This window comes from Mus caroli, unplaced genomic scaffold, assembly GCF_978045245.1.
Source record: "Mus caroli unplaced genomic scaffold, Mus_caroli_1 scaffold_10, whole genome shotgun sequence".
Classification (NCBI taxonomy): domain Eukaryota; kingdom Metazoa; phylum Chordata; class Mammalia; order Rodentia; family Muridae; genus Mus; species Mus caroli.
Genome location: NW_028227265.1, coordinates 116299885 through 116313056, shown reverse-complemented (window position 1 = coordinate 116313056; position 13172 = coordinate 116299885). Strand labels below are relative to the sequence as shown.

The 13172-nt window shown below is 48.7% G+C and overlaps 2 protein-coding genes across 2 annotated transcripts in view; one reads left to right on the top strand and one right to left on the bottom strand.

The window, feature by feature from the left end:
• Pcid2 (PCI domain containing 2) overlaps positions 1-4090 on the bottom strand; it is a 29209-nt gene extending 25119 nt beyond the window's left edge. Inside the window, exon 1 of the mRNA XM_085844179.1 lies at positions 3454-4090. Coding sequence (XP_085700305.1) covers positions 3454-3489 — 36 coding nt within the window. The 5' untranslated portion in view covers positions 3490-4090. The remainder of the gene's footprint in view (positions 1-3453) is intronic.
• Positions 4091-4295: 205 nt separating this feature from the next.
• The window catches only part of Cul4a (cullin 4A), a 40784-nt gene continuing 31907 nt past the window's right edge, over positions 4296-13172 (top strand). Inside the window, exons 1-2 of the mRNA XM_085844178.1 lie at positions 4296-4483; positions 4778-4893. Coding sequence (XP_085700304.1) covers positions 4336-4483; positions 4778-4893 — 264 coding nt within the window. The 5' untranslated portion in view covers positions 4296-4335. The remainder of the gene's footprint in view (positions 4484-4777; positions 4894-13172) is intronic.

Sequence of the window (13172 nt, the reverse complement as noted above, 5' to 3'; positions counted from 1 at the left end):
GCAGGTAAAAGTGCTGACTGCTCTTCCGAAGGTCCTGAGTTCAAAGCCCAGCAACCATATGGTGGCTCACAACCACCGGTAATGAGAGCTGACACCCTCTTCTGGTGCGTCTGAAGTCAGCTACAGTGTACTTATGTATAATAATAAATAAATCTTTGGTCCGGAATAAGCGGGATCGATCAGGGTGAGTACAGGTCCTAAAATTCAATTCACAACAACCACATGAAGGCTCACAACCATCTGTACAGCTACAGTGTACATAAAATAAAATTAAAAAAAAAAAACAACTGTATACATTCCTTCTATCCACTGAAATCCCACAGCAAACATAAATAGTACCAGGCTTGTATTATAAGTTCCATTCCTCACTGACAGCAAAGCTCCTTGGAGGAAGGGCTGATGCCAGAAGCTGGGTCAGGGGAGCCTTGGATGAATTTAAAAATCATGTGGCCCAAAAAAGGCTCAAGGAAGGACAGGGCCAGGTTCAAAAGCCATAGAAACCAACTGAGGCAGCTTTCAGAAAATTTGAGCTTCCAAAAGAGTATAGTGGTGATAAAGTATAACTGGGTATCAAAAATAATCCAAATTGTGTGCTGGGTGTGGCGGCCCATGCCTTTAATCCCAGCACCTGGGAGGCGGAGACAGGCGGATCTGTATTTCTATATGCTCAAGGAGAGCTGGATCTACAGAGTGAGCTCCAGGACTATGTAGAGAGACTCTATCTCAAATACACACATACATTACATACATACATACATATGTACACACACATACATATCCATAATGGTTTTTAAAGAAAGAGTATAAGGGGAATTATGTTTTAAATTTTACTTTTTTTATTTGTTTCAGCTGGGTGTTGGTGGCACATGCTATTAATCCAGCACCTGGGAAGCAGAGACAGACAGATCTCTAGGTTCAAGGCCAGCCTAATCTACTGAGTGAGTTCCAGGAGAGCCAGGGCTACACAAAGAGTGTCTGTCTTTAAAAGCAAACAAACAAAAATTGACTAAGTTATTTTATTTTATGATCGGCCATGTGGGTGCTGGGAACTGAACCCAGGTCCTCAGCAAGATCAGCAAGTATCCTTAACCTCTGAGCTATCTCTACAGCCCAGAAATTATTCTTTAACATAAAAAGCAAACAGCCGATACAAATAGAAAGAGGGCCAGGATGTGACTCAATGAATGATAGAGCACTTGCCTAGATGCATAAGACCCTAGCTTCAGTCCCCAGATCCACATAAAAAGAAAATCAATATCAAAAGGAAAACAGAAAAATCATATCCTGGACAACGAATACGATACCTGGTCTGGGAAAGGGCTCTCAGTGAGGGTAACCCACCTCTACAAAAGGTACTGGAGGACAGGAAGCTCACAGTCCCACATTATCTAGAACAAGAATACATGCAATGTGCAACTCTGGATTGCACTGTGGATTCAAAAAACAAATCCTAAGAAACAATTTGCACACCTAAGGGATCCATCCCATATACAATCACCAAACCCAGACACTTTTGTGGATGCCAACAAGTGCTTACTGAAAGAAGACTGTTATAGCTGTCCCCTGAGAGGCCCCACCAGTGCCTGACAAATACAGAAGTGGATCCTCGAAGCTTACCATTGGACTGAGCACAGGGCCCCCAATGAAGGAGCTAGAGAAAGTACCTAAGGAGCTGAAGGGGTCTGGAGCCCCATAGGAGGAACAACAATATGAACTAACCAGTAACCCCAGAGCTCCCAGGGACTAAACCACCAACCAAAGAAAACACATGGTGGGACTCACGGCTCCAGATGCATATGTAGCAGAAGATGGCTTAGTCGGTCATCAATGAGAAGAGAGGCTCTTGGTCCTGTGAAGGCTCTATGCCCCAGTGTAGGGGAAGGCCAGGGCCAGGAAACCAGTGTGGGTGGGTTGGTGAGCAGGGGGAGAGGGAAAGGGGATGGGGATTTTCGGAAGGGAAACCAGGAAAGAGGACAACATTTGGAATGTAAATAAAGCAAATATCTACTGAAAAACAAAAAACAAAAAAATGTGCAAAACATTGGAAAATTAAAAGTTACATGCATCAGTGTCAAAGTTCTCAGGCTACTAAATGTATTGTGGTTACAGTGAATATCCTTGTTCTTAGGGCTACGATGTCTGTGATGTTCTTTGGCTGTGGATTCTGAATTAGAGGTATTTTACTACTGTTAACCTTAGGAAATGGAGTAAAGTTTCCTTCTAGTTTGACCTTGAAGAAAAGTAGACCTCACTCCTTGCTGTAAGGAGTAGATTCCTCAAGCTCCATGTTTCTCTCTTTGAAACATATGCAGGCTCCCCTTGCAGGCCATCAAAACATCACTATGGACTTGGGATACCCCGGAAGCAGCACAAGCATGCTGACGCCATGCCATTCCCTGTGACAGGAAAGGAAGACCTTTATTCCTGGCTCAAGCAGCCACAAGAGTAACAGGCTACCTTATTAACACTGGTAAGGATGGGAAAATTCAACCAACCTGACCCCAACAGCTTCTGGGAAATCAGCACAGGAATCATGGGGAAAGAGAGACAAGCAACTCGTTAACAGGTAGCCACTGGCCAAGGCTGTTGCCAGTGTGTTGAAATAAAGACTGGTCTCTTGGCCAACAATGAGATCCCTAAGGTTCAAGCGTGATCTCCAGAATTAGCATCTCGCTAAGTATTAAACATGTGCACTGTAAGAGCCAGAATCTGAGTCTGAGTTTCAACTGATGCTTTTGAGCTGGGAAGACTTGGGTTAGCCGCCTACGGAGCTCTTCAAGGAGGGCCTTGTGATGGAATCAAAGAGAATACATATGCACACGCAGCACCGACAATAGTGCCGCTATTTAAGAAGCACACAAGTACTGCTTCTAGTACTCTAGTACCCAAAACTGAGCTGTTTGGGACAGGAAAAGGGGGCTTTGGTAATAGAGCTAAGCGCAAATCCAAGGTTCATAAGCAGTCATGAGCAGAAAGTGTAGTCGTTAAAACGTTCATCAGACTTCCCTATCTGGCTGCCCCTTGCACCAGGTGTGTTGCCTATTGAGATTCACATCTTCAACACCCTAACAGGCCCTCTCTCCTAGGTTTGTGCAGAAGATGCAATCACGGCCCTCCACCTGGATGCAACAGTGTTTGTGCCACTCCCAGGCTTTAAGTAAAGCTTTGATGGGCACCGCTGCCAAGAGACACAAAGTGCTTCGTGCGGACAGCAGCGCTGACTACACAGACAACCGTTTCTACAAGTGGCCCCGATCTTGCTACCTCCACCTCGGATCCTCCTCCTCCTGGTCCACCGGGCAGCACCTGCAACTTCCGAAAAAGGCAGGTCGCCCACCGCGTACAGCACACCCTCCTCGCCTCGAGGCCAGGCGCAGGACCCCCGGCACCGTCCGACCCGACCCCAGAACTCACCCCTCGTGCCCGTAGGCAAGGATACCAAGCGAAACCCACCTGCTGTAGGTACTGGTTAATGGTGATGTGCGCCATAGCGGCGGCCGCGGGCGTTGAGTGCCTCACTTCCGGCGCAGGTCCGTATCCGCTCCTCGTCCCCACACGGTAACCTCTGCACGTTGGTTCCGGAACGGGTGAGGGTGGCGCGAGCCGAGCCGAGCCGAGCCGAGCCGGTGCGAGCCCTTCTTTGGAGGCAGCTGTCAGCGCGGTCGCCCGGACGCCTCGGGTGCGGCGGGGGCGCGCGCGAGAGCGGAGGACTGACGTGGAGGAGTTCCCAACCGACTTGGGAACGTGTCCCTGGTCACGTCGGTGTGCTAGCGACCCGATTCCTCGCACCCCTCTCCCATGAGGGTGACCCGATCCCCAACCCTCCGTGTGCAGAGGCGCTCCTGGCTCTCCCAGAACCAAAGTCCAGAGCCCACTGGGAAGGCGTCCCGCGCACTCCTAGGATGTGTTCCTGAGTCCTCCCTAGGTGTGAGGTGGTCCAAGAGGCAAGGTTGCCGGGTGCTTTTATCCACTCAAGTCTTCGCCGGGGTGTCCTCCGTCACGGCCCTCGACGTGACGTGGACGGAGAGCTCCGGAGCCCTCGGTGCGGGTGTCACGGCGCCCTCTCGCGAGCATTCGTTGTAGAACGCCCGCGAGTCCCCCGAGCCCTCCTTGGGCGGAGTTCGCGCACGGGAGGAGGAGCCTGATCGTTCCGGTGCGCGCCGCGGCGGTTGGGCCTCGGGCACGCGGACCGGGCCGCGAGCAGAAAGAGGAGGAGCCGAGCGCTCACGGGCGGAGCCCGACGGCATCAGGAGGAGGAGCCCGGCGCGCACGGAGCGGGCGCAGGGCAGGAGGAGGAGCCGGGCGGCGCGGGGCGGGGCGGCGTCCGGCCCAGCCATGGCGGACGAGGGCCCTCGGAAGGGCAGCGTCTCGGCTCTCATGGGCCGCACCAACGGCCTCACCAAGCCGGCGGCGTTGGCCGGTGGCCCCGCCAAGCCGGGGGGCACGGGCGGCTCCAGGAAGCTGGTCATCAAGAACTTCCGAGGTGGGTGCGCTCCGGTGAGGAGCGAACGGGGCGGCCGGCGGGTCGCGCGCTCGGACAGGGCCTCCTGGGGCTGCCCGGCCGGCCCTGTCCCCGCGCCCCGGCCCGCCTGGTTCCCGCACTGTCCGTCCGGTCTGGGCGCCGCAGCCCGACTTGTCCCTGCACCTCACGCTCCGCCACGTCCCCGCGCCCCAGCTGGCCCCGATCCCGCACCTCCTGGCTGGCCCGGCCGGGCCCTGCCTCGGTGCCCCGGCCTGTGCTGTCCCCGCGCGGCCGTTGACCCTCTCTCCCCCACAGACAGGCCGCGGCTGCCTGACAACTACACTCAGGACACGTGGCGGAAGCTTCACGAAGCGGTCAAGGCCATCCAGAGCAGCACATCCATCAGGTACAACCTGGAGGAGCTGTACCAGGTGAGCGGCGGCGAGGGCCTGCGAGCACCTGGCTGGGTTCCTCCTCCAGCAGCCACCGGGGCCGACGCTAGGGAGGCCCGCCAGCCCGCCCGGGGAGAAGCTGCGGCCCGAGCCTTCCCTAGCGGAAGCCGCGAAAGCCTGGGTCAGCAGGTGTTTCTGTGGATCGCCGCCCTGGATTAGTGCTGTGTGTTGAGGCTTAGACCAGGCTGCTTAGTAGGTGTAAGTTTTCCCAGCGCCAGAAGAAAGGAGGTGTTTGGAGCTGAGAGGCACAGGGCCCCCAGCAGTCTTCAGTGTTATCAGAATGCCAGTGTGTTATACATGGAACTCAGTGTGACCCCACTTGCTAGTAGGGTCCCTAGGTTGTGACACACACACCCCCTCCCCAACACTGTACACACACTGTTTTGTAGTTTAATTATTGCAGATAAGGTTGCAGACAGATTCTGGTAGTTTTAATTTAAAGACAGGTTGTGTCTGCAACACGGGGGAAAAATCATCCGAAGTACATTTTACTGTTTCAAGCACACTTTTCTGTCATGGTTTTATACAATAACCGATAAATATTCTGTGTTTTAGTTTGTGATAGAACAAATAATTACTTATATGTTACCTAAAAGTTACCTAAGAGGCTTGTTTTATCCTGGTTACAAACGGAGTGTATTGTAAGTTACAGAAAGCACAAGAAGAAAAGTAAGCAGTGGTACCCAAAGGAACCTGTGGCACGCCGATCACTCACAGCCCCAAACTCCCAAATCCAAGACTTGTAGTGCACTCATGAAAAAAGACCCACACCTGACTTCCTCTGCTGGGCCTCAGACAGAACACAGTGTATGCTAAAACTGTTGAATAAAATGACCATCGAGCTAGGGCCAGCCAGATGACCCAGAGCCAGCTTGGCAACTTGTGTTCGAACCTCAGAATCCTCAAAAAGGTGGAAGGAGAAAACTGACTGGAGACGCATCCTCAGACCTCCAGCCTCTTGACGTGACACAAACACCCACACCTACACATGGTGTACACACAAGATGATAAAACAAGGGCTATAGGGTACCAGTCAGCTTTGTGTCTGTTTGCACTTGATTCTCAGTACCCAGATACATCACTGTGTATGTGCAAGTATTAATCCAGAAGAAAACATCTGACATCCACACTAGTAGCCCCGAGCATTCTGGGTAAGGGACCACTGGCCGATAGTGACAGATTGGTGTATATGTGTCTGTTCTTTGTCTTAAGTTTGTGAGTTGATTGTGTATTGAAGGAGAGGATTTTATTTAAGGTTTTGTTTTTGTTTTGTTTAGACAGGGCTTACTGTGTAGCCTTGGCTATTCTAGAACTCACTGTGAACAGCAGGCAATCTCAGTCTGACTTACGGAGATCCTCCTGCCTCTGTCTCTTGGTGCTGGAATTAACATTATGCACTGCTACACCCACCTAAAGATTTGCTTTTATTTTTATCATTTTAAGTATGTGCCTATGTGTAGGTGGGTATGTGCATATGAATACAGTGTTGGGGGCATATAACATGTGCTCCAGTAGGTTTATTTTGTTTATTTTATCTTTTTATGAAAAGAGAGAGTCCGTTGGTTTTATTTTTTAAGAGATTCACTGTGGGGCTGGCGAGATGGCTCAGCAGTTAAGAATGCTCTTCCAGAGGTCCTGAGTTCAATTCCCAGCAACTACATGGTGACTCAAAACCGTCTGTCATGGGATCTGATGCCCTCTTCTGGTGTGTGTGAAGCCTGGGACAGTGTACTTATAGTTATGGAAAAAAAAAAGTCTCACTGGGTATTAGTCCTGGCTGCCACTCATGCACCGGGGTTATAGGCTAACTCTAACATTCTTGTCCCAGTAGATTTTAATGGCCTAAGATAGAGTTGTTTGCCAGCCCCTCAGTGAAAATGTAGACTGTTTCCCTCCCCAGTAACGAAGGGCTGCCCCATGAACTCATCCCCTCCCGTTCCCCAGCCGTGGCAGCTGCTGCCGTGTTCTCTCTACTCCTCCACCTCTATCTAGAAGGAGCAAGTGCACTTGCAGTCCTCTGTCATCCGGCTCTTATCTAGAATGGCGTTTGCCATTTCCTCGGGTGCTAACAGTTTGGCATTTTGGTTTGTTTATTTTTGTTTACTAATGTGTTTATTATTTGAAATAGGATTCCTTCCATCCCTGTCCTCCTCCTTTCCTCTCTCCATGGCCCCTGGACACCCTCTTTGAAATCCCTCCTTTGTGCCCCCAAGTGCATATTACTTTTATTAACAAGTAGAGTGTCTATAGTGCAGTTGGCTTATTCATCAGGTAATGGCCGTTTGGGTGTCCAGTGGGAACATGGCCAGCAGAGCCGCTATGAACGTTGCATACATCATGTGTGGGAATGTGTTCTCATTTTTCTCAGGAAAGTATCTCAGATACAGAAAATGTGTGCTTCCTTTCATAAGAAGCGGCAGCTCTTCCAAGTGACTCCATTTTCCCCCCTGCGGGAGCTTGAGGGCCCTTTGCTCCACATTCTCACCAGCATTTGGTGTCGTCGAGTTTTACAAACGGGTTTAATTTACTGTCCCTGTTGACGGCAGGCATCTGTCTGTTCGTGTGCCTGTTGTTCTTCTATACTTTTGATGCAGTTTGCTGCTCAGATCTGCTGGCTTCCTGCCTCCTCCTGCCATCCCCTCTCCCTGCTTCCCTCTTATCTCACTGTGTAGCTTGCTCTGCCTACAAACTTGGAGTCCTCCTGTGCCAACCTCCCAAGTGCTGGGATTACAGATATGGGCCAGGGTGCCCAGCTTCATCTGCTTAGATTATTTTCCCATTATTGACTGTGTGAGTTTAGTATGTATTCCGGATATAAGTTCTATATAGGTGTTGCTAGTATTTTCTTCTCGCCCGTAACCTATCCCTTAACTAACCTATGTCCTTTGAAGAGCAGTGATTTAACTTTTGAAGTTAAGTGTCTTATAAGCTGTTCTTTTAGGTTATGTTTTTAGTATCCCCCTAAAAAATAAAAACTAAACTTTTGCTATAACTGGTAGTAATAGCACACTTATGTAATCCCAGCACTCAGCAGGCAGAGAAGAGTTGGGAGTTCAAGGCCAGCCTCCTCTACTAGCCAGCTCAAGGCCAGCTATGTGAAACCCTGTCTCAAAAACAACAAAGCAACAGATCTTTGTCCTAATCTAAGACCTTGTATTTCCCTATAGACAGAGCTGACAGTTTTACATTTAGATCTGTGATCTATGTTGTGTGGACATCTGTGTGTATGGTGAGATATAAATCTAGATGCAGTGTTTTTCCCATAAGTGTCCAGGTGTTGGGCACATTGCCCAACTGCCTTTCTCCAACAAGACCAGTTGTCTGTCTAGGAGGGGTAGCCTCCAGCTTTTTCCCACATTTGTCTGAGCTATTCTTGGTCCTTTGCATTTCTTTATGAATCTGAAAAACTGGTTTCTGGCTTTCTCAAGGAACCAGCTTGGGTTAGAGGTATGGTGACTCTTAGATCGCCTAGAGAGAACTGACTTGGCTTAGAGACAGAAGGCGCTCTGTTGGGGCTAATATTTCTCAGCAGTGATTTCTTGTTTCATTTGTAAAGATGTTACAAACCTTTTATGGAATTTTCACCTTACCTTGAATTCTGACTTGTGATTCTTGCTTTTACTTAAAAATACCATTAATTTTGTATATTGAAATTGTCCTTCTAATTTGCTGGCCTGGCCTGTTTTCTGTAGACCCCATTGTATCTTCTGCACAGACAATCACTTGTAGCTAGAAAGCTTTTTCCTTTCTAAGTTTTGTGCCTCTTATTTCTTGGCTTTGTCTTGCTAAACTGGCAAGAGCCTTTGGGACAGTGGTTGGAAGTGAGAGAGCCGGTGCTGTCTTGCTCTAGATGTCTAGACTTTTGGTTTGCCACTGTTGAGTGTGACGATGCTACCATGTAGGAGGGTCCTTCCTGCTCCCAGTTAATTTAACGAAAGCACATTTCTGCGTCTATTGCGGGATTGCTTAAGTTTTGCTTCTTAGTTGGTCGGTTATGTTCATTAATTTTTCTTTCTGTTTTGAATATAAGGACAGTCTTGCATGCTTGGGCTATATCTTTTTTTTTAGACCTGGTCTCGCTGTGCCTCCTTGGTGGACTTGGAACCCCCTGTGTAGATCAGGTTGGCCTCAAGCTCACTGAGCTTTCCCTGACTCTGCCTGCTGAGTGCTGCTGGAGTTAAAGCCACTGCCACTGTGGCCGCTCTGTTACCTTTCTTATGTGTTGAGTTGAGTGATTAATGTTTTGTTAACTTTGTCTTAATGTATTATTTTCTTATTATGTCTTTGATCAGTTTGCATGTCAAAGTAATATTGGCCTTATAAGTTTAAAATGATTTTCTCTTCTTTGTATAGAATTGGTATTGTTTTTTTTTGTTTTTTTTTTCTTAAATGTTTGAAGGGATTCCCTAGTGGAGTTTTTCATTTTCATTTTATCATTTTATATGTATGGATGTTTATTCTGCATGTGTATCTGTGCCCCAGATCCAAACCTAGTATGCATAGGGAAGAAGGTGTCAAATCCCCTGGACCTGGAGTGAAGTGAATTGCTGAGTGGGGGCTGGGTATCAAGCCTGAATCCGCGGAAAGAGCAGCTTTTCCCTGCCGAGCCATTAAGTGCACAGTGATTGTTCCTAGTGCCCCTGAGGAGGACACCAGCTGTCTTGTCTTCAGAGTCTCTCATTCTCAGCCGGGCCTCAGCTACTGTTGCTGCCACAGGTGTGAGTCTCTCACACTTCTGAAGGCTTCTGAATTTCTGCTTAACCTTTGCATCTTGTTTACGGCTATTGTTTTGTCCTGACCCACTACCCCTGTTCTCGATCCCCTCCCCCATTAAGAAGATTAGTGACCATCTTTGAATGGATGGGCAACATTCTAAATCCTAACTGGGGTGCCAGATATTTTTATATTATTGTAAATTCCTGTCCTTTATTCTGGCCATAGTTAAATGATTTGAAGACCATCTGGTCTTAAGCTTCACTTTTAGGATCTGTTAGGCCAGGGCAGATTGTTGCTGTATCTAGGGCCAGACGACCCTACCATGGAAGCAGACCTTCCTAGGTGCCTTGACTGTGGTTTTCGGCTGGATATGGAAAAACCGCTATTCTAGGCCCCGTGGGAACTCCAGCACTGTTACCTCCACTCTTCTAGATGGTTCTTTCCTCGTCCCAGAACGTGTACCCTTTGTTGCATATTGGGGGTTCTTCATCTCTCTTGACTTGGTACTGCATGCAGCTGCAGCTGGGTAGGAACCTGGAGCAGCTGGCACTCCCTAAAGATCTTCCGACAGCGTTCAAGACCCCAGCCAACGTGCCGCCTGTGCTGCGTCTGCTGGCTATTTGTTTGTTATAGGTTTTGTTTGTTTGCTTTTTGGTGCCCAGGGCCCCTAAAATACTCTGTTCTTTGTCTGGTTTTTTTTTTTTTTTTTCGTTATTTTGACTGGGAACAAGAACTGCACGAAAACACCTAAATACTCGGGTTTTAGCTTAATCAAATATCTCTTACTACTAAAGCTGTTCTGTGGCCTAGAGAGTGAAGTGTAGGCTCGGCTGTCCCGACAGTGGACGTCCCTTTCCAACTACAGCAGATATGCAGCGGGGCATCCTAGGCTGAGACCTCATGCATCCCAGGCTGCTCCATCTCACTGGACACCTACCCGTGAGGACTCAGCTCCATCTCTGTTAAGGGCAGAGGGGTGGCTCTGGCCTCCAACAAATAGTGCTCACCTGCCCTCTCCTGTTTCCAGCTGTGCTTTATGCCCTACCACAGAATCTTAGTTGACAGCACCACTTTTTACCAGAGGCTGGAAATACTTAGTTTTGAAGTCTAATGTCAATACAGGAGCTCATTGGCCAGGGCTCTCTGCTCAGCAGCTCTTTTCTGGGTATCACCTGGGTTCTATCTGTCGTCCGTAGCAAGGAGGTCTCCTGGCGGCCATCCTCTGTATCTTCCTCTGAGCAGGGCTGTTTTGCAGGCCTTTTGCTTCTGAAGACTCGAGTCTGAACCACTCAGAAGGACAGACTCCTGTGACTTTCATACTTGAAGTTTGTCCTTTGGTCACCCTAGTCTCTAGTGCACATCACAGGAAAACCCAGTGTGGAGCTCCACCTGAGAGCAAACTCCTCAGGGTGGCCTAGCTTCCAGGGAGAGGCCAGCTCTGGGCTGGCGTACCCAGCAGGGCTGGAAGGTTCATCCCTGTCAGTCATGATAGTGAAGGAGGGAGCAGTGTGGGTCTGTGGAGAGCTAAGTGACAGGGTTGGCTAAAACTGACATGGGAAAGCCAGCCCAGGGAGTGGTGGGCAGGTCCTATTGCAGGGACCACTTTGAGGAAGTCGCATATTAGTAGAGCATAAATTCAACACAAAAGCAGAGAATGTGCCCTCTCTGACTTGCCTGTCCCACCAGAGCCTGCCTGCCCTAGTCAGCAGCCTCCTGCTCACCTCTCAGATGTGTCTGTTTAGCTCTTGCCGCAGCCTTGAGAACCAAGGTTGGATTTGGAAGGTAGTGACAGAGTGGGACCCGAGATGCGTGTCTCCTGAGAAGTTTCTGAGTTTCCTGTTGCCTGGATTTGAGTCCTGATTTTATTTTGTATTCTTATTTCTTTCAGTTAGGCATCTAGAGGGGTCCAGTATCCCAGCCCCACCCTGGGTGGGAGTAGGAGGGGGAAGAGGGGGAGAAGGGGTGGCGAGGCAGCAAGTCTGTATAGAAATGGTGACCCCAGGCCATCCTTACCATAGAAAGTGCCACCAATCCTGGACTTCTGGGTCTGGGCAGTGTGTTTTACTGGTCTTCTGGTGTGAGTTCAGGATCATGTCGGGTCCCACTCTGTCATACCATATGTCTCTGTAGTGGCTGGGCTCGAGTAACTAGGTCTATGAGGTAGTTTTCTGACGGCTTGCCAGGCCTGCAGTTGAAGCTTGTGTGCTTTTCTTGTCAATGAATCCAGTGACACGGGCCACGATTTCTTGTTCCTGTTTTCTGTGGCTTCAGCTTGAGCCCAAGGGTCTCTGCATGAATTTGCATTCAAACACCAGCAGAGCCCAGGCCTTCAGCCGCCTGCAGTCCCTTATTTCATTCAGTGTTCTTCACCTGAGAGGTGACTGTTTGTGGCACAGGAAGCATTTTTATTTTAGTAGCAGTAAATACTCTTCAGGTGGTATTTAAGAGAGCAAATGGACAGCCTTGGACACCACAGCCCCTGCTTATCAGTGCTCAGCACGGCCCTGGTGTGCAGTCTGTTGGTCACTAAGGAGTCTGCTGTGAGGCATGACCCTTGGGATGTAGGAGCAGTATGTTTTTAGGAATGAGTGGATATGAGAACAGCTACGAACTGATACAAGCAGAATCCAAAAGCTGCCACATCCCACCTTTGGTTGTTGGACTAAACCTTGCTTCTCTAAATGAGTTTTTAAATGGGTTTTTAAATGCCCATAGCACACTGTCTTAGCCTTACTGGACCCTTCCTTCTTACATCAAGAGAGGACATTTAGAAACAGTCTCCAAGACAGGTATAGCTTGTGCTCAGGCCTGCAGTAAGTCTGTGCTGCCTGTGCGCTGCCACCTGCCTTGAGGTGTTCTCACATATTAAAAATAAATCAAGTCTCAGAGTGTTTCATGTCAGTAGGTGTGACAGCCATAGTACACCCTTAATCCCAGTATTCAGGAGGCAGAGGCAGGAGGATCTCTGAGTGTGAGGCCAGACTGGTCTATATAGCAAGTTCCAGACAGCCACAGCTGCATAGTGAGACTCTGTCTCAAGAAGAAGAGAAAAATGTTCCTTTCAAATGACTATTTTATGAAGGACAGTATACAAAACAAACTGGATATTACAAAAAGAAGATGGGACTGGAGAGATGGCTCAGTGGTTAAGAGCACCAACTGCTCTTCCGAAGGTCCTGAGTTCAAATCCCAGCAACCACATGGTGGCTCACAACCATCCGTAATGGGATCTGATGCCCTCTTCTGGTGCATCTGAAGACAACTACAGTGTACTTAGATATAATAATAAATAAATCTTAAAAAAAAAAAAAAAAGAAAAGAAAAGAAACAGGCTGAAAAGAAAAAGAAGTGCACAGTCATGTACATGTAACTGTGCTTGTAAGTGTGGACTGACTCGGGATGAGCTGCTGGGGAGAACTGACGTAGAAGACATGAAGGTGCTTTAAGGAAAAGGGGCCGAGGAAAGTTTCTCTGTTCTCTCTCCTCGGTAGAGAACATTTCTGTTTACATCTCACACTTGAATGAGATTCTGACATGTGTAC